Source organism: Felis catus, chromosome D2 (genome assembly GCF_018350175.1).
Source record: "Felis catus isolate Fca126 chromosome D2, F.catus_Fca126_mat1.0, whole genome shotgun sequence".
NCBI lineage: Eukaryota > Metazoa > Chordata > Mammalia > Carnivora > Felidae > Felis > Felis catus.
The window spans coordinates 61,704,380-61,731,511 of NC_058378.1; the positions used below are offsets into that span (position 1 = coordinate 61,704,380).

The 27,132-nt window shown below is 55.6% G+C and overlaps 1 protein-coding gene across 10 annotated transcripts in view; it reads right to left on the reverse strand.

Moving 5' to 3' along the window:
* The window catches only part of SH3PXD2A (SH3 and PX domains 2A), a 243,177-nt gene that overhangs the window by 12,715 nt on the left and 203,330 nt on the right, over nt 1–27,132 (reverse strand). For 8 of the 10 annotated variants that reach the window (XM_045040633.1, XM_019813773.3, XM_011287436.4 and 5 more), the window contains 5 exons: nt 16,306–16,419; nt 12,077–12,160; nt 6,876–6,993; nt 2,728–3,065; nt 1,730–1,779 (listed from right to left, as the gene is read on the reverse strand). In XM_045040633.1, the coding sequence (XP_044896568.1) occupies nt 1,730–1,779; nt 2,728–3,065; nt 6,876–6,993; nt 12,077–12,160; nt 16,306–16,419 (704 nt within the window). The remainder of the gene's footprint in view (nt 1–1,729; nt 1,780–2,727; nt 3,066–6,875; nt 6,994–12,076; nt 12,161–16,305; nt 16,420–27,132) is intronic. The other 2 variants (XM_019813772.3, XM_045040635.1) reach the window with 1 other exon arrangement.

Consider the following 27,132-nt stretch of genomic DNA (forward strand, 5'->3'; position numbering starts at 1 on the left):
CAGCTGGACACATGTGGGCTCCAATCCCAGCTCAGCAACGCACCAGCTGTATGGCCTTGGATAAAGCCTGTGACCTCTCTGAGGCTCAATTTCCTCATCTGTAAAATGGGTCATGAAGAGAATTACTGATAGGTACCTAACTTCTGGCCCAGCCAAGGACGCAGGGGGAGCTCCACCAACAGCAGCCAAAGCTGACCCCTCCTTCTGAAATGCCATCCTATTCCCTGGAACCTTCTGCATTCTCCACAGCTCAGCATGTCCTAGTCTGGCCACTCACAGCCCAGCTGTCTTGGGTCACAGGGAGCGAAGGGCAGGAGGAAGCTGGTCTTGAGGGACCAGGTATGATTCAGCCCACTTTCCCCGCCCGGGGCTGGGGCCCTGGCCCTGCAGGCATGTGTGTGAGTAGATGGGGTCCAGGCCCCAGCACCCCCCCTCCCCCCCTCCCCCAGCCACCAGGTGGGATGCAGCCACATCTGGCTGGGACAAGCCCTGCCGCAGTAAGTCCCGCACTTGTTAAGTGTGGAAGGAATGAGCCCGTTGTTCCCAAAACCGAGTCTGCCTGAAAATAATCAGCTGGGGCTGAGAGAACTGGAAGGACGGGAGAACTCATTGTTTTGTCGTGGAAAACTCGAGGGTAAAATGACATAGAAACTCCCCTGGGGCCGATGGCCAAGGCAGGGATGGTCTCCTCTCCACACGCCTGACTCAAGGACCCGTTTACTGAAGGCCCGCTCTTCCAGGCCAGGGCAGATGTCACGGATCCCAGTGACCCTTGCTACTAGGCCCAGTGAGACTTCAGAAATCTTTCCCCACACGGTGCGGCAGGCAGCCCGTCCGTCAGCCACAGCTGACATAGGAAAGAGAAACCTGGCGGCCAGCCCTGCACACACCATCCCATTTCATCCTTCCAGCAGCCCCAGGAGGTGGCTGGCACTGTCCCCATCTTACAGATCAGGAAATGAAGGCTTGGGGAGGGTAACAGACTTGCCCTGGGTCTCGCCGTTCCCAAGTGTCAAAGGTGCAACATAGACGCACGTCTGGCAGGCTTGAAGTCCTCTCTTTCCACGGCACCCACTGCCCCTGAGGACAGTCCCCTGAACTAGGGCTCTAGGTCCACTGCCAGCATCACTGCCACCCTAAGCCTAGTGTCCCGAGGGTATATGCTCTTCCCTGATGGTCTGGACACCAGGACCCCCACCTACAGGAGCCAGGGACGCCAGCAAGTTGAGCCTCTGACTTTCAGCACAAGCCAGTCCTGGCCATTCACTCCTCCTTGCAGGGGTGCTCGCCGGCTTGCCCTCTGCCCTCCCAGGCTCTGGCATCCACCGAAGCCATCGGACATTCCTGAGCCAGGAAGGCGAAGCTGAAAGGCTTCCAGGCACACATGGACAGCAGCCCCATTCCCAGCCCCTGGCAATGCCCTGGCTGGACACTCCCGCTGGCCAGTCTAAATGTTTATGTCTGCCAGTGTAGCGGCTGGGATGGATTTATTTAGCTTTGGAGTGCAGTGTGTTTTTGAACATCAACTGTCCAGCTAGGCCCCCAGAATGGCTGGGATGCCCAGGCTTTCCTCTCTGCCCCTGGCCCCACAAAGCTGGAAGCCCAGCAGGGCCCTGGAAAACCCCTGGACTGACAGGCATTGAAATGAGACAACCAATTAACTGGGGAATGTTACAGGGCGTCCCCGGATACAGGAAGAAAAAAAGGAGGAGAAATTCAGCATACATACCAGGCTGGATTCTCTGCGAGGTGGAGGCCTTGTCCTTAGGTTCGGGGAGCCTAGAAGAAGAAACATGGCTTCAGAAATCCCAGCCAGACAATGGGTAACAGCGCTGGACCCTGTCTTCCCTATGTGTGGCTGCCTCCTGATCCTGGGAAGCTCCTGGCTCTGTCCCACACTCAGGAGGGGCCCATGTGCTCAGTCACTATCAGCACTATACTTTCTTCATGGAACCAGAGACCTTTAAGCTTTCTTGGCTGTGTTTCGGGGGATCCATGAGCCCCCTAAAATGATGTGCACATTTCAAAATGTATAGACATAGAGGCATTTTTCAGAAGAAAGGGTAAATGGCTCTATCAGATTTTCAAATGTAGGAGCAGAGGCCAAGTTCAGAACTCAACTAAAACCACAGCTTTCCTCAAGATTTTAAGGCTGGGTGGACATCAACAGAAGCGGCTCTCTCATCATATAGGGCAGTTTAACCTCCATCTGAAGATGCTGTTGAGCCAGAGATGCATAGATTAGGAGGGGGCCAGTTAGCTGGGTTTCTCCTATACAGAGGCCTTTAAAACTGCTCGTGGAGAGGCAAAGCCGTTCCTTCCAAGTCTTTTAGGTTTCCAGTAACTGGTGGGAGGCGAGAGGGAAGGAGGGGTAAGGCCAGGAAAGATGTTCTACTGGCTGTCACTCTGTAAAGCAGCCTTGCACAAGGGAGCCACGTGTCACAGCCCGGGGGATACACTGATCTGCAAAGCAACCATTCCTGGCTTTCTTCTAGGGAATGCCACCAGCTTAAACACTCGTATATTTTATCTTCAGCGCAAGAGTTGTGAGGAAGTGCCTTGCCTACTCGCGATTAGCATGAAACAAGTTCAGGGTTAGGGGTCAGCCTAGATGTCAGGGTAAAAACGATATAGGGGTCTTATACACCCCTCTGGCTTTCCTTGCACCCTGTGACCGCTTTCTAAAGAGCTGTGCCGTAAGGATGCAGGGGTCAGGAAGGCTCTTACTGATCTGCGCCCTCTGAGGGGCAATCCTGGCCACGGCTGGCGAGCCCTGGGCCAGCTTGGAGACACTCCTCTCAGGGACGCCCAGAGCGCTGCCATTGGAGGCATTGCACAGGATGGGCAGGCTGATCTCCTTCTTAGCGATGGGGACCTCAGGGCCCTCTCCTTCGGCCGGTGGAGTCTCCTTATCCCCCGATGCCTTCTTGTTCAGCAGGTTGCTGATCTCCATGATGTTCCCGATGATCTCCACTGGGCCTGCCAGATTCTTCTTGCGTGCTGGCAGGTCGTCCTTGGCTTTCTTCAGGTAGGATGCTGGCGCCCAGCCCTCTTTGCCCAGGTACCTGGGGGAAGGGGTGGACATGATGTCACTTGAGCGCTGCTACCTGACCTCACACCCCAGGCTCCACCTGGCCTGGCCCAGCTGCGCCTTCTCCACTGTGTTCTGCAAGGCACCTGGCAATCCCACCACTCTGGAGAGAAGTGGGATGGAGGGCAGGTGGAAAAGACACCTAGGACACCAGTTCTTCCTCTCTCCTTGCTCTCTGCCTGATCCCTCCTTGGGTGGGCTCTCGTTCTCTACAGTCAGGCAAATGTGGGACATCAGGATGAGAAGATTCCTCAGACTGAGTTGCCCGCCAAGTAGACTTGACAACGGCCAGCTACCTCCCAACAGAGAGGGCGATTCTAGAGATAAGAGCAAGTGTGAACGTGGTGTGTTAGGCAGAGGCCCTCTGACAAAGGGAAGGGAGATCAGAGAGGTGAACAGGTAGCACAGGTAAGAGGAGTTAGGAACCCCGAGTTCGGCTCTTGAGTCCCTTGGTGAGTCCCTTGGTAAGTCCCTACCCTGGAGCTCAATTTTTTCTCTCTTCTGCGAACTTCAGGAAAAGAGTAGCTACAAAAATTTATCCAGAAAGATAGACCTTTCGAGACTAACTAGGAAGATGTCTATAAAGAGTGGCCAAGTGGGGGAGGTATGGATGCTAACTGTGGGGGTAGCAGACAGATCAAGTTCACAGAACAAGTCCCCAAACAGACTGATGTTAAGGGTAACACTTCAAATTACTGGGGGTAAGGGGCGCCTGGGTGGCTCAGTCAGTTAAGCGTCTGACTCTTGGTTTTAGCTCAGGTCATGATCTCATGGTTTCGTGAGTTTGAGCCCTGCCTTGGGCTCTGTGCCGACAGCACAGAGCCTACTTAGGATTCTCTCTCTCCCCCATTCTCTCTGCCCCTCCCCGGCTCATGCTGTCTCTGTCTCTCTCAAAATAAATAAATAAATAAACTTAAAAAAAATTAAATCAAATTAGTGGGGGTAAGGATGAGCTTTCAATTACCAATTTGGAGATGACTGATTACCCAGTTAGGAAAAGTAAGTGAAACCTTGGCCTCACACCACAGGGGGAAAAAAAAATTGTGAATATTTGGTTAATCTTGAGGATTGAGAAAATCTTTCTAAATAGGGCTCCAAAAGCCAAAACCATGAATGGAAAGACTGAAAGCACATGACTGGATAAAATGAAAACCTTTGGTATGGCACAACAAAACCAAAATGAAACAAAACAAAATGAAAACAAAATCAAAACCCATAAACAAGGACAAAAGGCAAATGACAGGGCTGACTTAATTTGAAGTGACTTGATGACTTCTGAAAACAAGCTTTTCCCTTTTCTCCCCATGGTGCTCAGAACTTCTACCCAAGCCCACTAAGAGCTCACCTCCCAGTCCACCAGTTGCACTGTCCCCGTCTGCTCCCCGGGGCACATCTGGCTCTTTGCAATGGCTCCTCTGTGCCAGATGTCGGACACTCGCCCTTCCCACCTGCCTGATCTGACCTTGTTCTCGGGTGCTCATGAGGTGGGAGAAACAGGAACGTGAAAGCGAAAGTTTCTATTAACATGCCTGAGCTTTGCTGGAAAGCCTAGGCAGGAGGTGGCTTCTTATGTTCACACCACTGGAAAGCACAGACAGACTGTCCCAAGGTCACCTGTCTGGCCCCCTGTTTGGGGCTTGGAAGGCAGACATCAGTTAACACATGGATGGAAGTCAAGGGGCTGGCCTGCCTTCCCAAGGTAAGGGGTGCAGAGAGAAGCACAGAAATTTCAGGCGTGGATGGCAGCAACGAGTAAAGATGCCTAATCTTACGTATGAGCCACGAGCCAAGGCTCAGCAAAGCAAAGCAAGTAGCAGAGGGCCACACAGCTAGCTGTTGGCAGCATCTGGCCTGGAACCTGGTGCTCCTGCATCTCAAGATGAAGAGCTTGATGGCTATGGCAGAGGTGTTCTTCTATGAGAACAGTGGGGAGATGGGGAGTGGGGTCTCATGGGAGTGATGGTCAGGCCTGCTCACTGCCCTGAGTGCTCCCACGTCCAACCCTGTTGTGTTCCTCTGGTGTTACATGGATACAATTAGATTCCAGGCAGAGAGATGCAGGGGAATCAGGAGCGGCTGTGTGTGTCTGGGTCCAACTCGGCTCACATCTGCTTTCCAGCTCTGGAGTGCAGAATGAGTCCAGAGGGAAGCAAACTGGAAAAGAAGGGATAGAGAGAGAGAGGGAGGGTATGTGTGTGTGAGGGGAGAGGGGAAAAGAAAGACAGGAAATGAGGATCAACACAGAGCCTGGAATGTTGGGAAATGGCATATTTAAGGGGGTGTCTGGCAGCCTTCTTAAGGTGGAATCTTTGTAGGGTTTTTTCAGTTGAAGCTCCCACTAGCTAAAGGGGTAGGCCATGGGGACAAGAGTTGACTAAAAGTGACGGCTCAGAGTAACCTTGTTGATCATTTTAAGAAACTGGAAAAAACCCCGCAGCCTTGTAGATAACCTCCGGGAGGGTGGTTTCGGTGAGCAGCCTGCCTTAGAATGTTTGCTGGCCCTCCCATGTAGATTTGTGGTTGCTGGATTTTGGGGTTGGGTCTAGTTTTTTAGAGAGTGTGAGAGTCTAGGGGCAGTGACTTTGGGAAACACACATCCAGGCACACAGTCCTGTCCCACCTCACAGAGCAGAAAGGAACACCTCAGCCCTACTGACTGGTATGCATGGGGCCAAGGGCAGGGGCAGCTATGTCTTGTCAGGTCACATTAAGGCTGAATCCCGTGTAGCAAATGACCTTCATCCTACCCGCCAGCATAGCCCAATCTTAACACCACCATGGTCCAAGATACTGTCTCCTGAGTGCCCATATCACTTGGGTCAATCCTGTCCCCACCGTGGGACACAGAGCGGAGCACCCTTCCTGCCCAGGGTGGGTACGGGGTTCCCAGGTGATGGGCTGGGGAAGTGGTCCCCAGAGCTCACAGATACAAGACTATCTTGGTCATTTGGGCTACGGGCAGGGAAGAAAGAAACTGGGTGAAATCACCACAGCAGAGTCAATTCTAAAGGACCCAAAAACATTTCCTGTGAGCCCTAACCCCACCCCCCACCCAGAAGGTGCTGGCTGGCCTCAGAGCCCCAGGACAGAGGGGACTGGAGAGCAGGACTTGGCAGGGGAAAGGTGAGTGAAGCCCACAGGGTTTAGTTGGCTTCTAGGATTGCCAGGGAAGCCCTCCCTCCCCTCCCCATGCTCCCAAATGGGTTTCTCAGTTGGGAAACATGATTGGGCCCTGCAAGAGGGAGGGGCAGAAGGAAGAGGCCTTTAAGCTAGGCTTGGGCTCAGGCCTTACTTCTACCCTGGCTCTTGCAACCATATAAGCCAGCCCTGCAGAGTGGAAAGGCCCCCAGTGTTGAGCTGTGGGCAGCACGGACTGCCTGTTGGGACCTCAGCAAGGCCTGTGGACGCCAGCCCTTCAGGCGGCCTGAGCTACAGAGCGCACCAGGCAGCCAAGGCCGGACACAGAAAACCAAATTCAGATGTGCTGGACCCTCTTGGCAGATGCATGGGAAGGGATTGCACCACTGCCTGCAAGCTGAGCCGGGGCCTCTGTGCCCCACTGGCCACAACTCTGGCTCTGCTTGACGTGCCCCAGGAGAGAAGCTGCGAGATGAGCACTCTGTTCGAGCTGTTCAACCGTGCAGGGTTGAAGCAGCCAAGCCTGGGCTGTGGGCGCAAAGCCGCCTCAGTATCGACCTGCCAGCTGGTGCCCACGGCCACTGTGCAGTCTGCTGCCCAGGGCCGGAGTGGTAGAGGGATCTCTCGCTTCCGCGGAGGCTCCTACCTGATGTACCACCAGCCCTCCAAGTTCTTCCGGATCACTTCCACAGTGACGCCCTTCTCAAAGCCAATCTCGTCCTTGCTCTGGCTGGTGTAAGGCTGTACAGTGACGTACTTCTCCTCTGTGGGGGGTGGATGAAGCAACAAGGCACAGTTATTTGAGGTTGGAGCTCAGGTCCTCCTTCCTGTCTCTTCCTCCTCCGGTCTGGCCTGGCTTAGCTGGTTGCCTCACTGTGGCTCCCAGTGTGTGCAGAAGCTGGCCGGGGCCCCAGGTGGCCTGGCTAAGCCCTGGCAGCAGAGAGTTGGCTCTCCCAGCCCAGTAACAGCAGTGAGGGTGCTGGGGCCTAGTGTCCTCAGGGGTCCAAAAGCTCCCTGGACTGAGGGCACAGTTAGGGGGAACCTGCCCCGTGTGGCACCTGAGTCAGGAATCCCCTGGGATGTCTGGAGGCGCCGCGGCATGTCCCCCCCCCTTCCCTGAACGTGCCAGGCCCCCATCCATGCCCCAGACTTGCTGAGCCCTTCTCCCACCTCTACCCCTTAAATCCTGCCTCTGTCTGATCTTCCGGCAGCCCCAGGGGCACCTCCTTGGTGAAGCCTCCCCTGACCACTAATGTGATCACCTGATTGTGTGATTTTCCCAAGAGGATTGTGGGGAACACACGTTCGATGGGAGTGATTACATGGGTTTTAAGATGAGGGTCCGGCGGCCAAATGATCAGCGGTGATGCTGACTGCAGCCATCAGCAGGGCCTCCTGGAGGCCAGGGTGGGCCAGCATGCTGAGCTGACCACACAGCTTGGGAGCACCCCTTTGGGGAGCTGCCTGCTCTACTGTCACATTCGACTGCGAGACTTGTTCAGGGCCTCCCCAGGTACTGGGAAGGAGGTGCCTTATGGGAAGACAGGAAAAGCCCGGGAGGGCAGGTGTGGGGAGGCCGGGCAGTGCTTGTCCTCCTGGATCTCTTCAGCCTCTCTCCTGGCAGGGGCCCTGCTGCCTCTGCACGGGTCCTTGCTCAGGCTTCCAGGGAGGTGTTCCTCCTGCGTCTGCTGGGGCCAGGTGGACTCATGGCCGGCTGGCTGGCCGCCCTGTCTCCTGGGTGGAGAGCCTCCCCAGAGAAACGTTCAGGTCTCAGGAAGGATCACACATCCCCATACTCACCCTCTGGGAGGAGGAGCAGACCTAGACAGAACTGGCCACACCCTCTGGGAAGGTTACCCTGAACTCATGCTGTCTCTTCCAGCCTGTGCCTGTCACACAATTGGGGCTCCAAAGGCACTAGGCAGCGCATCAATGAAGGGCAAGGCTGTCTGAGCAGGGGCAGGAGGCTGTGTTCTAAGATACCTGCCCCACTCCTCCTTGCTCCCAACTATGACAGTAACTCCTAGATTCCTTGGTGGACCCTGATGGGCAGCCTGCCTGAGCCTTAGGCAGCAGTAGGGGAGGGGGACGGAGGACAACTGCCACCTCATCCCCCCCCCCCCCCCCCCCCCCCCCGCCCCACGACAGGAGGGCCATCTGTTTACTTAGGAGGATCAGGGTCCTGTCTGCAGCCCTGTGCCGGGCTTGGATAGCAAGTCCCTCCAGGATGGAGGTGGCAAGGACAGAGCTGATGGGCCCTGGCCAAATCTGAGAGGCTGCCAAAGGCGAAAGGTAAGTGATGACCCACTGGAGCCTCCACCATTCTTCGGCATGCGCTTCTCAATGGCAAGCTTTTCCCAGATGCAGAGGCCTTTCTCACCATCGACTAACTCCTGGAAGCTTTCAAATTCCCATCCAGCCACGCTGAGGAGAGCTGCCAAGATCGCCTGAGAACCTGGGCCAGCCAGATTCTGACTCGGGCCTTTGAGAAGTTCAGTGTGCTACACTCCAGCCCTCCACTCTCCTGCCTGCTCCTGGTCCCACTCCATTTTCCAGTGGGGCACGGTAAATCCTGGCCCGGGCCGTGGCCAGAGGGGCAGCGCCAGGCCCCGGGGATGTAGGGTTCTGAGGTTAGGGTGAGGCGAGGCCTGGGCTCCACATTTTGCCTGTGTTCAGCCGGGCTATTTTTAAAAGCCTGTGGTTCCAGCAGGAAGCCATCATTAAAGTTTTCCTAGGCAAAGTTGCCTCTGCAGGGAAAAATTATAGTCCTTCTCCTAGGAAGATCAGAGGAGTGCTGTCCTGCCGCATGGCAGAGAACAGGGCCTGGACCGTGACATGCGGGCCCAGGCTCTGGAGCTGTCAGGCCCAAGCAGCAGCCTCTGCAGCCCCCAGTGTGTATGTGGAGGACATAGCACCGAGGGCCATGTAAGTGCCCGGCCTCCCCTTGACCCTCTCGGAGAAGGCAGAACCAAGCACATCAGTTTTCCCTAGTAAAGCTGAGCTGCTCCTGCACAAGGCCCTGTTCTTGGTGGCCCTCGGACTGACGTGAACACAGAGGTCTGGTAGTTCATGCTCCCGGGAAGAGATCTGGCTGGCCTAGAGGCTTGTCTTGCCCCATCACTGTGTAGGTCCCAGGTGATGAGCATTCAGAGCACAACTCTTCCAACTGGTCTGTGTGGGGGTTTACTTTCCTGCCATGGCCAGCTTAGGTGGCGGAGGCATGGCTTACCTCCGTGTAGACATGTGGTTGGCTGTCAGGTTCCCAGCTTCCACGTTTCCCTGAGGGAGAGGCAGAGCCAGCCCCTCTACTGGACCAGGGCAGAGCCCCGTCTGGGGGTGGGGATGGGGAACCAAGTCAGGATGCCCAGACAGACTGAAATGGTCTCAGGGGCTTGGGGAGGGGGGGTGGGGTGGGCAGCTAAGTCATTCAGGTTGCCTGGGTCTCTAGAAGAGACTTTTAGGAATCAAAGTTTAGGAATCAAAAGGGAGAGGGAGCTGTAAGCTCAGGGGTCGGGGTTCACCTCAGGGCTTCTGGGAAGCACTGAGGCTGTGGTCACTCTGATGTGCCGTCAAAGGTGGGTGGCAACTTTGCCCTAGGGAGGGCTGACCAGGCCGCCCACCGGGTGGGTGGGTGGCTGGCTGGGGGAGGTGGACAGGCCTGTTTTGGTTTTGGAGGCGGGGTCTGGAGAACCCTGCAGTTTCCAAACCACAGACGCCTCCTCTTTCAAATGCTTTCCCCTCCGTCAGCAGTCTCCCTGGCTTCCCTCCCGGCCCCCACAACCTACCCAACCCCGCTACAAGAGGCCTTCTGATTCCAAAGGCCTGGTTGGCGGAGGGGCTGGGGAGTGGAGGCCCCGGGGAAGCACTGCTTCTCTCTTGTCTAGTTATATATGACCCACTGCCTGTTTCCCCCCATTGGCTCCACTGCTTTCTCCCAGCCAGCTTTCTGCAAGTTTTTCTTGGCTGCCTGATTTAACTTAGTCCTGACTTAACTTAGGGCTGAGACTGGGAAATAATGCTGTTTAGGTCTCTTAGAGAGAGAGAGAGAGAGAGAGAGAGAGAGAGAGAGGGAGGGAGAGGGAGAGAGGGAGAAGGGGAGGGAGAGAAAAGTGGGCTTGTCCTCATCTACATATTTGTACACGTATGGATGTCCACAGAGTCGTGCATCTGGCTGGGAACGCATGTCCACATATACCAAGGCATGCGTGTAACTCCGAGTCCGCTGCCTGTGCCCATGCAGTGTGAGGGGCTACGTATGAGACCGTATAGGAAGCTATGTGTGTCCTCGGTGGTCAGAAGCAGACGTACGATGTGTCCAGAGCAGCTGAAGCATCTGCGACTGTAAATGCATATGTGGAATGTTCTACGTTGGCTGCACGAGCGGTATTACGTGTGTAGTGGCTGTGTGCCAGAGGCCACGGATGCGCAGCTGCGTGGGGGCCAGAGGGGACAGCGTACTGCTGCGCACGGGCAGTAGTGCTTCGTCACTTGTAAGTGTCCGTGTGCTTATGGAGACGCAGTTGCGTTTGGGGTTCGGTGTAGGATGGCGTTGGGAGCAGATGCTGGAGGGGATGGGGCAAGGCCAAGCTTTTGTCTCTGCTGCGGTTTTTCCAGGCCAGCGTCCCCCTCTCCTCTGCTGCCAAGGCTCAGGGCAGTGTCCCAGGCTGGCCCCCCGGCAAAGCTGCTCCACCCCTCCTAGTTCTAGGGTGCCCCTGCTTTACACCCGAGCTCGTTCTCGCCGTTTCCATGACTTGGTCTGCTGCCCTGCACCTTGGAGTCCAACCCTTGTTCCACCCTCAGGATGAGTTGGGCTCCCACAGCCAGTGCTCTGAGTGTGGTGCTGCACCAGCCACAGGAGGCGGCCACCTCAGCGTCCAGGCTTGCTGCTGCCTGGGGCTTGGGGCTGGTGCCAAAACATGGTCTCAGATTGTTCAGGAACAAGCTGTGGGGGTGGGCCGATATTCATGGGGCATCCCTGCTATCGGAGAGAGGCCAGTGCTCATCACAGGCCCTTCCAGCCTTGTTCTTGGTGAGACAGGAGAAACGGACCTCTGCTGGCCTGTGGGCCCTGGAGATGTTGAGGGGTTTGTTCAGAGGCTCGCCCCTAAGCTCCCTACTCCCAAGCTCCTGGATGCTGGAAAGGCCCTGAACCCGCAAATGTCTTAGTTCCCAATCAGCCTGGATGGCTGGCCAGGGGCCTCCCTGGAATCTTGACCAGGCCCCTCACAAAGTGCTGATGCCAGCGCTGAAGATGCTGGAAGCTCCTGGCTGGACCTGTCACTGCCTTCAGAGCTGGCTGGGGCCGAATCCCGGGACCAGGCTGGGACTGGCTTTTGTTCCCTTTCTAGTTTCCCTGGAGCTAGCTGAAGAAGGAGGGTTGTGTGTTGGCCCTTCTTCCTACTCTGTCCCTAAGTAGTTGCTGGAACAGCTTTGGCCGATGGAGCACCTTCTCAGAGGAAGCAGGCACCGAAGAGTGGGGGCAAGTGGGACAGCCTGTGCAGAGACTTACACCCCGCCCCCCTCATCTGCAGCTTCTAGGGCCAATGTGGCCTTTCTTGGTCCAGCCGCCCCCACATCACATCCTGAATCCCATGACCCCCATCCCCAGGATGGTGGCAGAAGCCAGAGCCGCCCCCCAACTCCCAGTCATCCCAATTCCCAGGTAGCCCCCTGTGCCCTCCTCCCCAACACCCCACAGCTGCAGAAGGTGAGAGAAAGTCTAGCTGTTGAATCTGGGCGAGGAGGCCGAGTGGCAGACAGGAGCAGAGCTCAGAGAGGAAGGGAAGTGTTAGCGAGAGAGCGAGGGGCGGCAGCTGCGGGTCAGGAGAAGCCAGCTCCCACAGTCACCTCGGCTGTGCTGCCTGTTGACCATCCCGCCCAGGGTCCACCGGCGATCCAGACGCCGCAGATGGGCCTTGCGTCTCTTGGACACTGGTGTGGGAGATGGCAATGGAACACGCGGCCGACGGAACCGGCGGAGAGAATGGAGATGAGGATGAGATGGGATGGGGCAGGGAGGGGGATGGCGGGAGGGAAGGTTCAGGCTCCCAGGGCATCATCGCCAGGACCAAGCGCCAGCAGCATGCACCTGCTGGATGGGGGCAGATCTGCCCACTGACACGGGGGAAACTCCACCAAAGCCAAACCATGTGGGTTGTACCCCTAAGACCGAGAGGGGCTAAGAACTCACAATGCCAGCACCTGAGAGGTGAAGAGGGTCCTGGGACCCAACCTGGCACAAAGATGGCCCTCCCAGGCAGCCCCAGGGAAAGACTGCTGCTTCCACCATGGCTGGGCAGTCACGGTTCCCAGGAGGCCATGGGGCCCACGGCACCACCCATCTGTCGGCCACCCACTCGTTACGTCCTGCTTGTGAGCCTACCGCCATGAGCCAGGCACCGTGTCAGGAGAGACGTGGGGGTCCTCTGCCATGGGGCTCCCTGTCCCTATCACCCTGGGGGTACCTGTCTTTGCTCTCTCAGCCCTCTCCGGGGCCTAGCACAGGGCCTGGCCAGCGGCTGAGCACTAGGAAATGTTGCATGGGGACGGATGCTGCAGGCCTTAGTTCTGCTCCTTTGCTGCACACTGCCCATCGGATTTCTGACAGCAGGGGACCTGCTGCCCAGTTCTCTGTGCTGCAGCCCCTCTCATCCAGCCCATGCCCTCTGGTTGCCGTGGCCCAGCCCCAGAAACCTCTGCCTTCCTATAGGATGCCCAGGTGGAAAGACACCATGTCAGGGCTGCGGGGCACCAAGCGGGCCCCTGCAGAAGCTGGGGGTCAGACTGCTCAAGTATGGGGGAGACAGGTCAGCAGAGTCAAAGGAAGACTGTCCAGACACATCTGAGCCAAACCCCACCAAAGCCTCCTAGGAAGTACTTGCTTTTCTCGAGGGAGTGGTGGTGACCTATTTGACCTGCTTCTTGGCAGTAGGAGGCCTGGACCAAAGGTTGGAGATATGGATTCAGCTGAGGCCTCGCTGCCGGGTGCCTGTGTCACCTGGGGGCAGGCAGGCTTCTGGTCTTGTCTAAGCCTGTTTCCTCATCTGTCACTGGGGCTGACATCTGCCCTGGCACGAGCAGAGACAAGGGACTGAACGGGCCACGTGGAAAAGAAAGATCTCCTGTGTGAGGCCAGACTGGGAAGGACCCTGACAGCTGACCTCCCGGGCAGGTTGTTCGGTAGCTTCCCTGTGGGCAGAGGAAGCCTCAGATGATGCTCAGGCCAGGGGCCACCGCAGCAGTGTTATTTCCCCAGCTGAAACCATGCACATGGACCATCTCACTGAAGCCTCACAAAAGCCCTGTGCAGTCAGCACAATCTCCATGTTAGAAATGGGAAAACAGAGGCACGAGGGGGTTAAGAAACCCTCTGAGTCACACACCTAAGTGTCAGGGTAGCACATGAATCTAGGTGGTCTGGCTCTGGAGCCCAGATTCTAGGCCCTACGATGTTCCTCCCCCCCTTGACCCTGCACCCTTGGCCTGCCTACAACAGGGAAAGCCCAGATAAGAGGCTGGTGCCAATGCGGACCCAGCAAGGAGAGAGGCAGATCATCGCCAGCGGCTATAGGGCACAAGGGCACAGGCAGAGACCCAGATTCTGGTTTTGGCTCTGCCACAAACTGAACTGGGGGCTCCATGGAGGTGACACCCCTATGGGCCTCCATTTTCCTACCACCTCTGAGAGGCAACGGACCCAATGGTTCATGAAAGCACTTTGCCAGTGTTGGGCTTGGCCCTTATTGTCATCAGTGGGTAAGAGGATCTTCAACCTCCACCCCAGCCCTCCTACCGGTAACATTTCAGAACTCTAGCATATGCCAGAATGCCTGATAATAGAAATAAACCCAAACAGCCAATTGTCTTTTTGGGATCAGGGATCAGAGACCTATGATGGGATGGCAATAGGCCTGGAGTAGAGGGGACCAATGTGGGATAGTCTCTCGGACACACCACAGATGCCAGGGCCCTGGGCTGGGGTGCTGAGCCCTGAGCTCTCCGGTTGAGTTGGGCAGAGACGCCCAAGATGTGATGATGAAGTTCACAGCTGCCCAAATGTTGCCAGGGGTACTGGCACACAGGTCCTATCAAAAGGATGCTGAGGAATCTATTTTAAAGATGGTCTCCCTGAAGGCACATGCACGCACACACGCACACTTCTGAATGCAGAGCCTGCACTGGTTGCCTTACTGATTCTTACTCTGTCAAGGTCAAAATCCTCTAGAGCCTGCCACTGCTTGTTCTTGCACTGCAAAAGCACCTCCTGTCTCCTCAAACCAGGCTGCCATCTGTGTGCACACACCTCCCTGGCTCCTTCCCGCCTGGGACTTCCCTGCCTACTCAGTGTCCTGTCCTGCATCTCCCGGCATCTCTGCTCTGACATTCTTGGCAAAGCCTTTTAAGGCGGGACTCAAATTCCACACACACACACCCTCTCAGAAGCGCTTACAAGCAAAATGCTTCATGGGTGGGCAGAGGGCACAGTGGTAAAGACCACCAGGCAAAGGAGGCCGACCAAGGCTCAAGCCTTACGAGGACAATCACGTAGCTGAATGTCTTGAAGCCTCAGTTCCTGCATGTGGAAAAGGGGGATTTTAACAGTGCCTCCCAGAGTGGTGGCGAAGGCTTTTAAAGTCCCAGGGCCACACACCTGGCAGGGAATAATACCTCACTAGACACTCTAGGGATTGTTGTTTCTGAAAGGCCCAGGGATGACCCCAGAACATGGAACTGGGCAAGAGGCAAGGCCTGATGACTGCAGATAAACTATACCAGAGCCGGCTCAGGGGCTAAAATCCTCCACCATTGCAGAGGTGCAATGGAACCAGAGATGAGGCTGGGTGCAGGCTCAGCCCCAGGGCTCAGGGAGCAGCCAGGAAGGATCGGGCACCCAGCCTGAACCTGCAAACTCTTCCCGACGGAGCCTCATCCCTGGAAACCTGTCACAAGGTAGACGTGCATTGCAGGGGCTGCAGCCCTAGTCAAGGGACTGAAATAAAGCATTTACATGGGAGGAAGGGTGGGGCTCCAACCGCCTGCCGAGTAACTGACATTTAGGGCAAGAATGAATAAGGAGCTGGCACTCGCTTGGCGGACTGCTTATTTTGGCCTGGGCAGCATGGAATGGAGGGTGTGTATGTGGGGGGCAGGCCTGGAGGTGGCCTGAGCCCCGGGTGGCAGGCCTCTGTCCCCCTGGCTCTCAGTCGTGCCCATTTGGACCATCCCCACTGACCATTAGGGCGAGCATTCCTGTTGCTGGGACACAGAGGGTTTAGAAGTTCTTAGGAGCAGGCAGACAGGAACTGGGGGTGGCTCGGACTCCCTGGGCTCAGGCGGCCTGCTCTGGAGAATACCTGAGTCCACAGACAGTGCTGGCCTGGGGGGGTGGGGAGGGGGGAAGGGCAGTGAGAAAATCCCAGGAAAACTTCACGAGGCCAGAGCTAATCAGAGGGGCTAGGGGTGCAAGGGCCACCCTGCGGTTCTTGCTACACTGAGAAATGACTTGCAGGCTTGTTCTCTGTGTCTGAACTGTTGGCCAGGATAACAGATATCCAGAGCAGAGACTTCTGAGTAGACATGCACAGCAAAAGTTGTGTGCACAAAGCCCTTATGTTCATCCCTGCAGCAGAGAGCACACTGTGGGGTCAGGGAGGCAACGGTGGGTCTGTGTGGGGTCCCCAGGGGAACCAAGGGCTTCTATGGGGAAAGGGTGCTGTGGCATTTAGTCCTAAGACTATTCTTTCCAGTCTCTGCCCCAAAGTTGCCAAAGCCTGAGATCCACACTCCAGGGAAATTTCCCCTCTAATTTGAGCCCCATGCAGGGCAGGTAGGGCCAGGCCTGGGAAAGGAGGTGAGCTTGTGGGCTGGCTTCAGTGAGATGGGGTCCCAAGGGAAGGGTCTGGCACATGGCCCAACTCACCTTAGGGATTTTGATGGCTTTAGGGAGAAGAGTGGGAAATGGGTTCACTCCAAGGGCCAGGAATGGGGTGGGTACCCATCCCTGAGGATCTCGAAGCAGCCCACACCCTGCAGATGCCTCATTATTTCCCCTCCGCATTGAACCTGCAGGCCCTTACCTTCCCCAGTCTTGGAGGTGTTGATGTCTGAGTCATCCCGAGTACCATTCTGGGCCTCCAGGTAGGTGGCAGGGACCCAGCCCTGCTCCTCAGAGGTGCTCACAAACCACCAGCCTGCAGAGGGGACAAGAGAGAACGCAGTCATGAGAGCCCAGCAGGATTGGGCGGTGGGGGTGGGGGCAGGGCATGGAGCCAGGCAGCCCGGGCACCTGGCAAACACCTGGCTTGAGTCCAGCCTTGAGAAGCCTGTGCCTCACTAAGAATCAGCCAACACGCTCCCTGAGAGGAGGGCCTGATGGACGGTGATCCGCACTTACACAAATGCTTGATGAAAAAATTTAACAGTAAAACTGAAACAAGGATGTGTCAAATGTGTGAAATCACCCTGTGGGAGAGGCCAAGGAAGCTCTGGCTAAACAGTGAACACTGAGGGTCTCTGAAACCCATTAGGACTACTGGTGTGCCTGGGAGTTTAGCTGCCTTCTCTGCTTTCAAAGGTATCCAGAGATAAATGCCTCACAGACACCTTCTGACGGCCGCTGTGCCCCTGGCTCCATCACAGTCCATGGCATTTGCACATCGGTGCTACTCACGGCTACCCTGAAGTATGTTGACATGTCAATCATACTAAGTGGGCACCGCACCCTTGAGTGACCCTTGGCGGTCACGGCCAAATGAGAAGAGTCTTTCTCGTTCCTTGGTTCATTCATTTATCATTTAAACAAATGTTGACTGAGCCAAGTACTCTGAGCACCTGGGTCTTGGGACTCCACTAACTGCCATCAATCCCATCTTAGAATTCTTCACAGGACCTTGTCTTTGCCCCCATCCCATTCCGATCCCTCTCTACCCCCAAAACAATCTGGCACTGGTTTTCTTTTCTGTCTGTGACAGAGCTCACCATTTCCAAATATGGACTGTTCCCTGTCAAGAGACCCAGGGCTTTTCCCTGGGCAGCACGGAGGCCCCGTCACTGCCCACAGCAGGGAACAGCTGCCCGAGAAGGGGGGACACTGGGAGCCTCCGAGGTGCTCCTTGTTGGGAAGTGGAGGGGGCTGCCCGAGAGCCGCTGTGATCGCGGAGAGGGACAGGGGAAAACCGTGCCACCATTGCACAGGACATCGGCACCCAGAGCCACCTCCTAGGTCTTCCACAAGGTGTGACGGGCCTGGGATAGCACACAGCCTGTGATCTAGTCTCCAATGTCCACTGCACCCCACCCTCTCCGGAGTTCCACAACGCTCTGCCTGCTGCTCTGGAAAGACCATGACACCCGGTGACATCTGCACAGTACCATAATGACGGATGCATGTCATTACACGCTCATCTACACGGCACCAAGAGTGAACCCTACTGTCAACTATGGATCAGAGTGATTTGGATGTGTCTGTGCAGGTTCATCAGTAATGACAAGTATACACTCGGATGGGGGAGGCTGTGCATGTGTGAGGGAAGCACGTGGGAAACCTCTGTATCTTCAGTTCAATTTTGCTGTAGGTCTAAAACTGCTCTTAAAAAAACAAAACAAAACAAAACAAAACAAAACAAAACAAAACAAAACAAAACAAAACAAAACAAACGAGTCGTAACAAACAGGAAAAAGCCTTGGATGAGGAATCTGGAATCTCAAGGCCCAGAGCTATTTGGCTCCAGGGCCTTCCTCAGTTGGGTCACTGTCGTCCCTCCGGAACCCAGGGTGGATGTGTTCCTCCCTCCTTCCCTCCCTCTCCCAGAGTGGGATGGCGTGAGCCATCACACCCACAGCCACTTGTACATTCTGGGCCACTGAGCAGGCTCCCTGGAGCAGCACTACCATCCTCCCTGAAGCCCCGGCCACAATGGTGTGGATGCTTACAAGGCTGCGGCCAATGGAGGCCCCAAGGAAACCAGAAGACATGATCATGCAGGGGTCTTTTCCCCTTCTCTCGGCTTCGGGGGGAGCACTCTCTGGATCCCCAGCGGTCTCGGCCAAGAGCACCATCCCCAGGCGCTTTTCCACAGAGGCTGGCCGGAGGTCACGGAACAGGACTCCCCATCTCATAGGGATTTCCACCATGAAGATGGTTCTGCCTCCTTGACCACAGGAGTGGGCACACCTGGTCAATCATCTTTGGACTGATCTGTCATCCCCCCGGACACTGTAATGGTTCTGGGGCTTTCTCAAGAACTGACAGGGGTACTTGGGCAATCTGAACACTAAGTTCCACACAGACCAGGGATCACAGGGGTACATGGGAAGAGGTGGCCTGAGGGTTAAATCACTAAATCAGCAGCAAAGTCTAGAGATGGAGAAAGACTTCATACCATTGGAGTTCTGGGTTCCAGGTATGCTAAAGCTAGGCCACCTGTTGGACGAATTACAGTGAGCCAGTGACTGTCTATGCTGTTTAACCGAGCTGGAGTGGGTTTCAGTCACTGAATGTCCTCACTAATGCCATACCTACCCAGAAACCACCAAAGTTCATGACTAAAGGTCCACCATCATGAGTCAAGTCTGGAGTTGCAACTCAAGTCCACTGGCCACCTGCCACCACAGACCTCAGCAGGTGAGGACAGAGCCCTCCAAGCCACTCTGGGTAAGAAGTACCACCCCCAAATTTCCACGCACCAGGATAAACTCCAAGAGCCCCAAAGAACAGTCACCATACTTCTCAATTTGGAGTCACTTCTGGGAGGGTCTTGAAGGCTGAGGCTCTCACATGATCCCCAGGTCCAAGCCCCAATGCCAAAAACACACAGGTTTTGGCTCCCATACCTCAAGACCCTCATCAACCTGACCACCCCCCAAAGTCATGCCAAATCCCAGCAGGCCAAGGAAGTACCCTGAAGGCTTGCCCTCAAAAGGGAGCTCTGCTTCCCAGGAAAGGGTTTCTCAGGATGGGCCTAGGATGGGACCAGGGATCTTACTGTCATTGGGAACACATGGGGATGTATCTAGAGGAACAGTGGAGTTTGGAAGCATGTGTCTTGGTGAGGATTTGCTAAGACCCCTCCATGTCCAGCCCCTCCCAGCCTCTTTTTCTCTACCAAGGTGTGCCACTGACAACTCCAGCCTCTGAAACAATCACTTCTGTCCTCACTGGGAGAATATTCCCTCCTTCCTTTGTGTGAGTCCACGCCTTCCTAGAAAAGCAGGCAACTTGATGGTCTCCTGGATGGCCAGGGTCACTGTCTTTTAAGCCTTCTATGTCTGGAATTTGGGCTCCAAAGTCATCCTCAGGAGAGGCAAAGGAGGCAAGCCCCTCTGTGGATGCTGGGAGGGTTAGGGTTGGGGGAGATTTTCTCCATCAGTCTCATCCAAGCTTGTCTGTGTCATCATCTGGTATAAAGTGAGTCCAGCAGCCTACAGATCTCTTGTTCTCTCCCTCTCCCCCTATGGCCATATTGGAGACCAGCCCTTGAATGGGCCTTTCCCCTTGGATCCAAGGACCTCATAATCCCAGGGCTCAGGTCCCTTTTTTGCTGGTGGTATTATCTCCCCTACCCTTATTTCACCCTTTGGGAATCCTGTGTACATCCTGCTCTCTCCTTTTCCCCAGGAGCCAGGGTCCCTGCCAATTTCGCTGGGAACACTGGCCCGGGTTCCACTCCAGCCCAGAAATGTGCAGAGCTAGGCTGAGTGGCTCAGATTCTCATGTCCCTCCTGCCTCAGGCCCTGCAGAGAAGAGTTTGTCGCTGGGGTGGCTGTGGGCACCTCCACTGAGCAAAGGACAGGCTCAAACACTGCCCAGGTGGGCATGGATGCCCAGCTCAGCTCCACGCAGACCTCCCAGGAGCCCTGGCACACAGCTGGGTCTCTGGGGGAGGCTGCCTGGACCTGCGCCCACCCAGAGCTGCTGACAAGCCTCTCCTGAATGCCAGCACCTCAGACGTCAGTTGCTGTAACCGGGGCTCCCGACCAAAGTCCCTGCTGCTCTACCAAGGAGCAATTAGAGCCCGAACCCCTGGGGGTGGCCCAGCTTGCCAAGAGGGCTCAGTCATCAGCCGGCCCTGTGGGGCTCCCAGGCTCACCTCCAATGCCCGGGGCATCCTCTTTTCTGCAGAGGCTGAGTGTGTGGGCTGCATGTGGGGGTAGGTGTGGACAAGGCTTTGTATTTTTCAGTGCACGGGAGGTGGGGTATGCTCATGTACACATCTATGTGGGTGCATGTGCACACGGAACAAAGGTGTGTGTACATTTGTTACACGTGATGATGATTATGGTCAGGCCCTAGCTTTACATACGTTATTTAATCTTCAAGAATCTTGGGAAGTGTAGTGTCATCATCATCCCCACTTTACAGCTGAGGAAACTGAGGCAAATATAGATCACAATTAGACACAGAGCTGACCTCAAACCCAGGCTCCAGGAACCATATTCTTAACTACCACAGAAGTGGATAAAGGAATTTATCTGCTGTATGCACAAGGGGGGAGGTGACTCCTTGAGAATGTGTACCTGCAAATGCCACTACGTTACACATGTTCCTGTACATGCGTATTGCTGAGTGTGTGCTCTGTGTACGGACACTATGAGCAGAGGTGCAGGGCTGCGTGCACTTAAATGTCTATGTGTACCACTGAGGGTCCCCTGGAAGTAGAGGGTGATGATTAGGGATATAGGGTCAGAAAGACACAAATTCAGGTCCTGGTTTGCTACTTCCTAGCTGTGTGATCTTTGACAATTAGTAAACCTTTCTGAGCCTCAGTCTCCCCTCCCTGATAAGGGAGTAATTAATCGAGATTACCTCTGTAACTGAAGTGTTCTTGTTGAAGTGCATAAATGAGGTATATGTAGCTTAGCTTAAGGCCTAGCACAGAGAAGGAGGGTCAAAAACCTTGAGCTGTTATCGACCTGGTGGTGGTTGTTTGGCATTCCCCCCGGCTAACACAGTCAGCACCCATGGGTGGCCAGGTGGTATCTTTGCCCGCAGAGTATATCAGGAGATCCTCAGTCAAGCTTGGTAAATGGACTTGGATGTGTACAGTTTTGTGTGTGTGTGCGTGTGCGTGTGTGTCCATGCAATCTGTGGAGTTTGGGGACTGCCTTCAGGGGTTCCAGGAGAAGGCAAGGAGCTATCTTTCCTTAGCTGATGCAATTTATGATAGCAAGCATGATGGGAAATGGGGTCAGAGGGGAGACATCTCTGGGGAAAGTTCCCCTCCTTGCCCCACATGTATTGGGGCTATCTTCAACCTGGCTCCTGTCCTTCAGCTCACACGGTCTCCCAGGACAGAGTCCTACAGCTTCCTCTCTGCTGTCCTAATGCCTCGGCAAGCCCTCCCCAGCTGATCTCCAAACCCCGGGAGCATCCAGAGCATCGACCCCACAATTCACAGCTGCTGGTGCACTTGGGAGAATTAGTCTTGTTGAGACTGTAGGTACCACATTTAGCTGTTCTCTAGGGCAGAACCGAAATTGCAGCAAGCAGCCAGGCAGATGGGGAAACTCAGGCAGAGAGCCTAGGTGCCGGAGCCCAAGATCTGAGTCTGAATCCCACCTCGACCACTTCCGTGCTCTGTGGCCTCAGGAAAGGGACTTAACCTGCAAAATCCGCCTTGCAGGCTAGCGTGAGGATGGGTAAGATAAGGAGCAACAAATAGGCTCTGGCACAGTAGGTGCCCACTAAGCGGAAGCTACGAGCTTTACTGAGGGACTAAAGCCACAGGATGTGGGAGGTTAGGTGGCCAGCACTCACGGATGCCCAGGGACCAGTCTGAGACACCTCTACATTTTTCATGTCCCCAGGAAGATGGGTCCAACCTCCAAGCTGGCCTCTGTTAGCCTTCCTCTCAGCCTTAGTTCTTGGGAGAGAAAATGTAGTGAGGTTTTATTAAAGGACTTCTCACTGCACTGACCAAGTGGCCACAGCTGTGCTCAGACAGGGACGGCTGTCCCGACCGGCTGCCAGACCTGGCCTTTTCCTGAGAAGTCAGCCCTGTTTCTAGGCAGAAGGGGAGCAGGTTCTTATGTAGGAGGCGGGTGGGGAACAGAGAACTTGGAACAGGAAATGGTGGGGAAAACCCGAGGGGCCTGGGCTGGCTGGGAGAGTGCTGAGCATACTCCTGCAGTGCAGCCCGGCAGGCACGCTCCAGCCCATCTTCCTACTCGACGTGCCTTCAAGCTGAGGTTGCCCCCTGGCAGGGGCAGGACAGCAGCCACCATGCCCACTGTTTGGAGTGGGAAGCCACAAACTGTTGCAGAGGGGCCCTGAGAAAGGAGCCCCCGCACACCGGACGTGCAGGAGAAACCTTCGTTCTGGGGGCTCGGGGTGTGATCTTTGGAGCTAAGCCCCCCCCCATGGAGGAGATGTCTGGGAGCATCCCTAGGTGGCCAGTCCATCGAATGCTGCCTGAGCCTGGTTGCTCATTCTGTGAGGACCACATCTCCACAGCGCCACAAGAATGTAATTCGGCCAGGCTGACCAAAAGCCCTCTCCAGGAGGCAAAGGCCCAGAAAGAACAGCGATGTCACTTGTCACAGCAGCCAACCCTGCTTGTGGGCCTCACTAAGAACCCGCTTCACAGTGGTCCAGGGGCTGAGTGGGGGCAACCTGGCTAGCACCTCCAGCTCAGGGCAGGAAGGGAGACCATCCATCCTAGGTGGGGAAGGGGCTCCCCAGCCCCAAGAGGGAAAAGCTCAAGCCCAGAAGTCAGACCCTCCCTCTTTTCAGGCCAAGTGTAATCTTTGGCTGTTGAGCCAGTTTCAAAGCCCTCTAAAAGGCACTCTAACTGGGGCTTGGCAATGCTGGCATTGGGGGAAGGATGGAAAGGGTAGAGAGGAAACCGAGAGACAGAGTGAAGGAGACAGAGTGGGGACAGACAGAAGGTGGGGATGGGGCCTTAGCGTCTCCAGGAGGGGGCTGAGCCTGGCCAAAGGCAGCAGGAAGTGACGGGCACTCCCAGGCCACTGCTGTCCCCGGGGTGACCAGGCCACAATGGCCTCCTTAATGAGAGAGGATAATGAGCTCATTAGGGCCAGAGGAGGCCAGCTGCACACAATTAGGATGTTAATAAAAAGTCTTCTGAGGTCACAGCTCAGCCTAGGACAAAACAGCTGGTGGGGGTGGGGGAGGAGGACCCTGCTCCTTCCTCTCCCTCTGAAGTCCCCCCCACTCGGTTCTTCAAGGTATAGTCCTCCATGAGGCCTTCCCTGACTCCCCCCACCCTCCTGACCCTGCCCATCCCAGGATTCTGCACACAGACACTTCTTAGTCCCTCTTCCAAGACCTCAGTTTGGATCCTGGCTTCACCATATCCTTGCTGGTGACCTGGAACAGGTTGCTGGGCTCTGTAGAGCCTCATCATACCAGGATAATATGATCTGCCTATAGGGCTGCCTGACATCACGGACATACGGTGTCCTCCATAACCAAATGCCTTCTGAGCACCTGGTATATGCGGGGCATTCCAGGCATGGGGACGCTGTAGAGGACACAGTCAGGCTTCAGCCTCTCTTCCTCACCTCCCCCTGCACTGCACACAAGATGGGCTCAAGTACAGCCCTGGTGCTGTAGGAGGGGCCGGGCTCCCACCCAGCAGTCCTGGGCAGTACCCAGGGGGTAACAGGCAGGAAGAGATTCAGAGTTTGGAGTCTGGGAGAGCCCAGCAGCCTTTAGGTTACTTCCAGGGCTTGCCTTTTTCTTCCCCTCTCATCCAGGTCCTTCGCGGGGTCTGAGACCAGTTAAGGCAGAGCTGAGCACCTGTGGAGTGCTAATGTACGCCTGGACCTAAGCGAAGGGTGTGGGTGTCGAGACAGAGAAGCATGGGGGATGGAGCTAGGAATAGCAGAGGCACAGTCCCAGGCCTCAGACACCTGCCTCAGACTCTGGACCCTTTGTCCAGGCATTTCTGCATTCTTCCCCTGCAGTGGTTTGGAGAAGGGGAGGGGGTGAGGATCTGTGAGCCCTGAAGGGGGCGGGGAGCTGCTGAGAAGGGGAAGGGGGCTGAAGGGAGCCTGGCCAGGCACTGGTGACCAAGCTGCCCACCTGGCTGCACCACACCTGGCATAGGGCTGGGCCCTAAGGGACTGCTTCTGCCCTGGATCCCTTTCCCGTGACCTTGGGGCAGATGTGAGGTTTCTACCTGAGAGGGACCAGAGACACTGGAAAGGCTGGCTGCCCCTAATTATGCTGTGCCTTTAAGAACAACGAAAGGCGGCCCACCCTCAGCCAGGCCTCCCCTGGTCAGAAGGCTCTGTCACTGAGGCCTCTTGCCAAGACACACTCCAGCTCACAGCATGCGGCCTCCTCCGTCCAAAGCAAACAGGAGCAGGCAAGGGCTCCCCCAGTCTTTCCCAGTGCACCCCCTGCCTTCCTGCCCGACCCATTCTTCTTATTCCACCTCTGGCACCTATCCCTGCTCTGTTGTCCATGGCCTCACCTTCCCCCAGATGGGGCTTTCAGGCCACCAGGGCCCCAGAACCTTCCCTGGGCGCCTGAGGCCTGGATTCCAGGACCATTAGCACAGGCTGCTACGTCAGTTTGGAAGGCTCCGTGGAGTCCACAGCAAGAAGACAGCAAGAACCGGGCGCTGCCGCCCCTCCCCCAGCCCGGTTCCAGCCTGCTCACCTCACTGGATGGGCCCAGGAGGCTGAGGCACCCAGGAGAAACCCTGACCACCGAACATTCGCTGGCACGGAGGGGGCACATGATAAAAATGACAGGCAGACGAGAATCACAGTTTTCAGCAAGGGCTCTAGAGCCAGGTTACCTGGGTTTCAATCCCAGCTCTGCTACTAACCAGCTGTTCGGATTTGGGCAACTGCCTCAATTTCCTCATCTGTAAAATGGACCTAAGGTAGTACTTCTATCTCCCCATGTTATAGAGAGTAGAGGAGTTAACCTACAAGAAGTGTTCAGGATAGTGCCTGGTTCCTAGCAAGGCTTACCAAAGAGCTATTGTTAAAGCTGAGGTGTAAGACACAGGGATTTTTAAGGAAGGAACCACGACCTCAGTGCCCCTAAATGGCTAGTGCTAGGGGTGCACAGGGAGGCAGGTGGGTCTCCGGGGTCTGGAGTCTCAGGGAGAGAGTCTCGTGATATCACTGTCACGTGGCCCTGACCTCGGCAGGTCTTTTTTTTTTTTTTTTTTTTTTTTTGTTAGTTTGTTTATGAATGTATGTATGTATTTATTTAGAGAGAGTGTGCATGTGCACAAGAGCAGGGGAGGGGCAGAGAGAGTAGGAGGGAGAGAATCCCAAGCAGGCTCCAGGCTGTCAGCACAGAACCCGACACGAGGCTTGATCTCACAACTGTGAGATCATGTCAGCAGGTCTCTACTGAAAGCTGAATCTGGTTCCGTGCCTGGCATGAGTGTGGGTTGGGGGGGGGGGGGCAGGGTGAAGTAGAGAATACAAGATGGCACAAGGCCCTTCCAGGAACAGCGGAGCAGGGTGACCCAGACAGCCCTGCGGTTGCTACAATGTTTGCTGAAGGAACCACAAACATCAGAGATGAAACTGAGTAGCCAGGGAAGAAGTGAATCTTGGATGGAATCTGGAGGGGCGGGGGAGGGAAGACGACAAACTGGTTGGGGGAACAGGACACAGTGATGGGAGTACTTGTGGCCCAAGCCAGTAATGCACGTGATGCTTCAGGATGGGGGTCTTGCCAGGTGAACTTGAGAGGGGTACTCCCCTTCAACGTCACAGGCGAGGTGTGGGCTTCTAAGAGTCACACCAGGAAGGTTAAAGCCTCACAAGGGAATGCCTGAGATAATGCTAAGGATAAGGGGCATTCCCCCGATGCTCCAGGAAGAGCAAAAGAGGTAAGTGGAGACAGACTGAGAGGGTGAGGTACCGGGAGGCCAACACAAGTCGGGTGGGAGGGTCTGCTGGACTCCTGTCCCCTGCTCAGCATTTTCTTAGGAAGGGTGCCCACCCTGAAAAGTGTTCACCGAGAGGGTGGTGGGCAAATGGACCCAGGTGGGGACAGGGGTAGAGCATTGAGAGGCTGCCCCCCACAAGCTCTCATTACCTGGCGGTGGGAAAAGGTCAGGAGAGCACTTGACACAGAGTCTGCCGGGCCCCCATCCGTAGTCCTGGAAGACGCAGGAAGACAGGCCGACCTGAGAGCAAGGCCAGAGGACACAGCACGGGCAGAAGTGCCAACTTCCAAGGAAGAGAGTGAATTCCAGAGTAAATGGGCAACCTCAAGGCGGGTCCTGATTGGACTCCTCGAGGAGAGCCTGCAAGGAGGTTCCGAGCATTCCCAAAGCAGTGCGGAGAAGACACAACAGGAAGGAAGGGGGCCAGACCACACTGGATTCTGATAACGAGTGAACCACTGGCCCGGCGGGTCTGGGATGTGTCACAGCTGAGCCATCCAGGCCTTGGGGCTCTCACGACCCCCCTGGGGGCTGCGTTTCTGCCCTGAGTGATTTGAAGCCGAGAGCTGACCACTTTCAAAGAGAGTGTGATGATTTGCTGGATACAACCCAGAGGTGTTCCTGCCGGGAGCCCGTCCCACCGAATGTTTTAATCAGTCCTGAGACGAAGACAGAGGGGTTGAGCAGGTGGCACCATTTCATTTACTGAAAGCTGTGCCAGGATCAGGAGCTATCCCCTTCACCCCTCCCACCCACACACAAAGGTCTGAATAGATGGTAATGACAGGTCCACTGTGACAAGAAGAAAAGGGATGAAAGTATGAAATAAGAAAAAATATGAAAATAGACCCGAGGACACAGCTTAGTACAGTGATCTTGTAATTTACTGTGCACACTTTCTGGAGTGAGTGTAGGGTGCTATTCATAACTATACTAAAATATTAGGTGCCAACTGGGACTGTTCTGGGCAATTGGGCTGGGCGGGATATCCCTACTTGACAGCAAGGATGAGAAACGTCC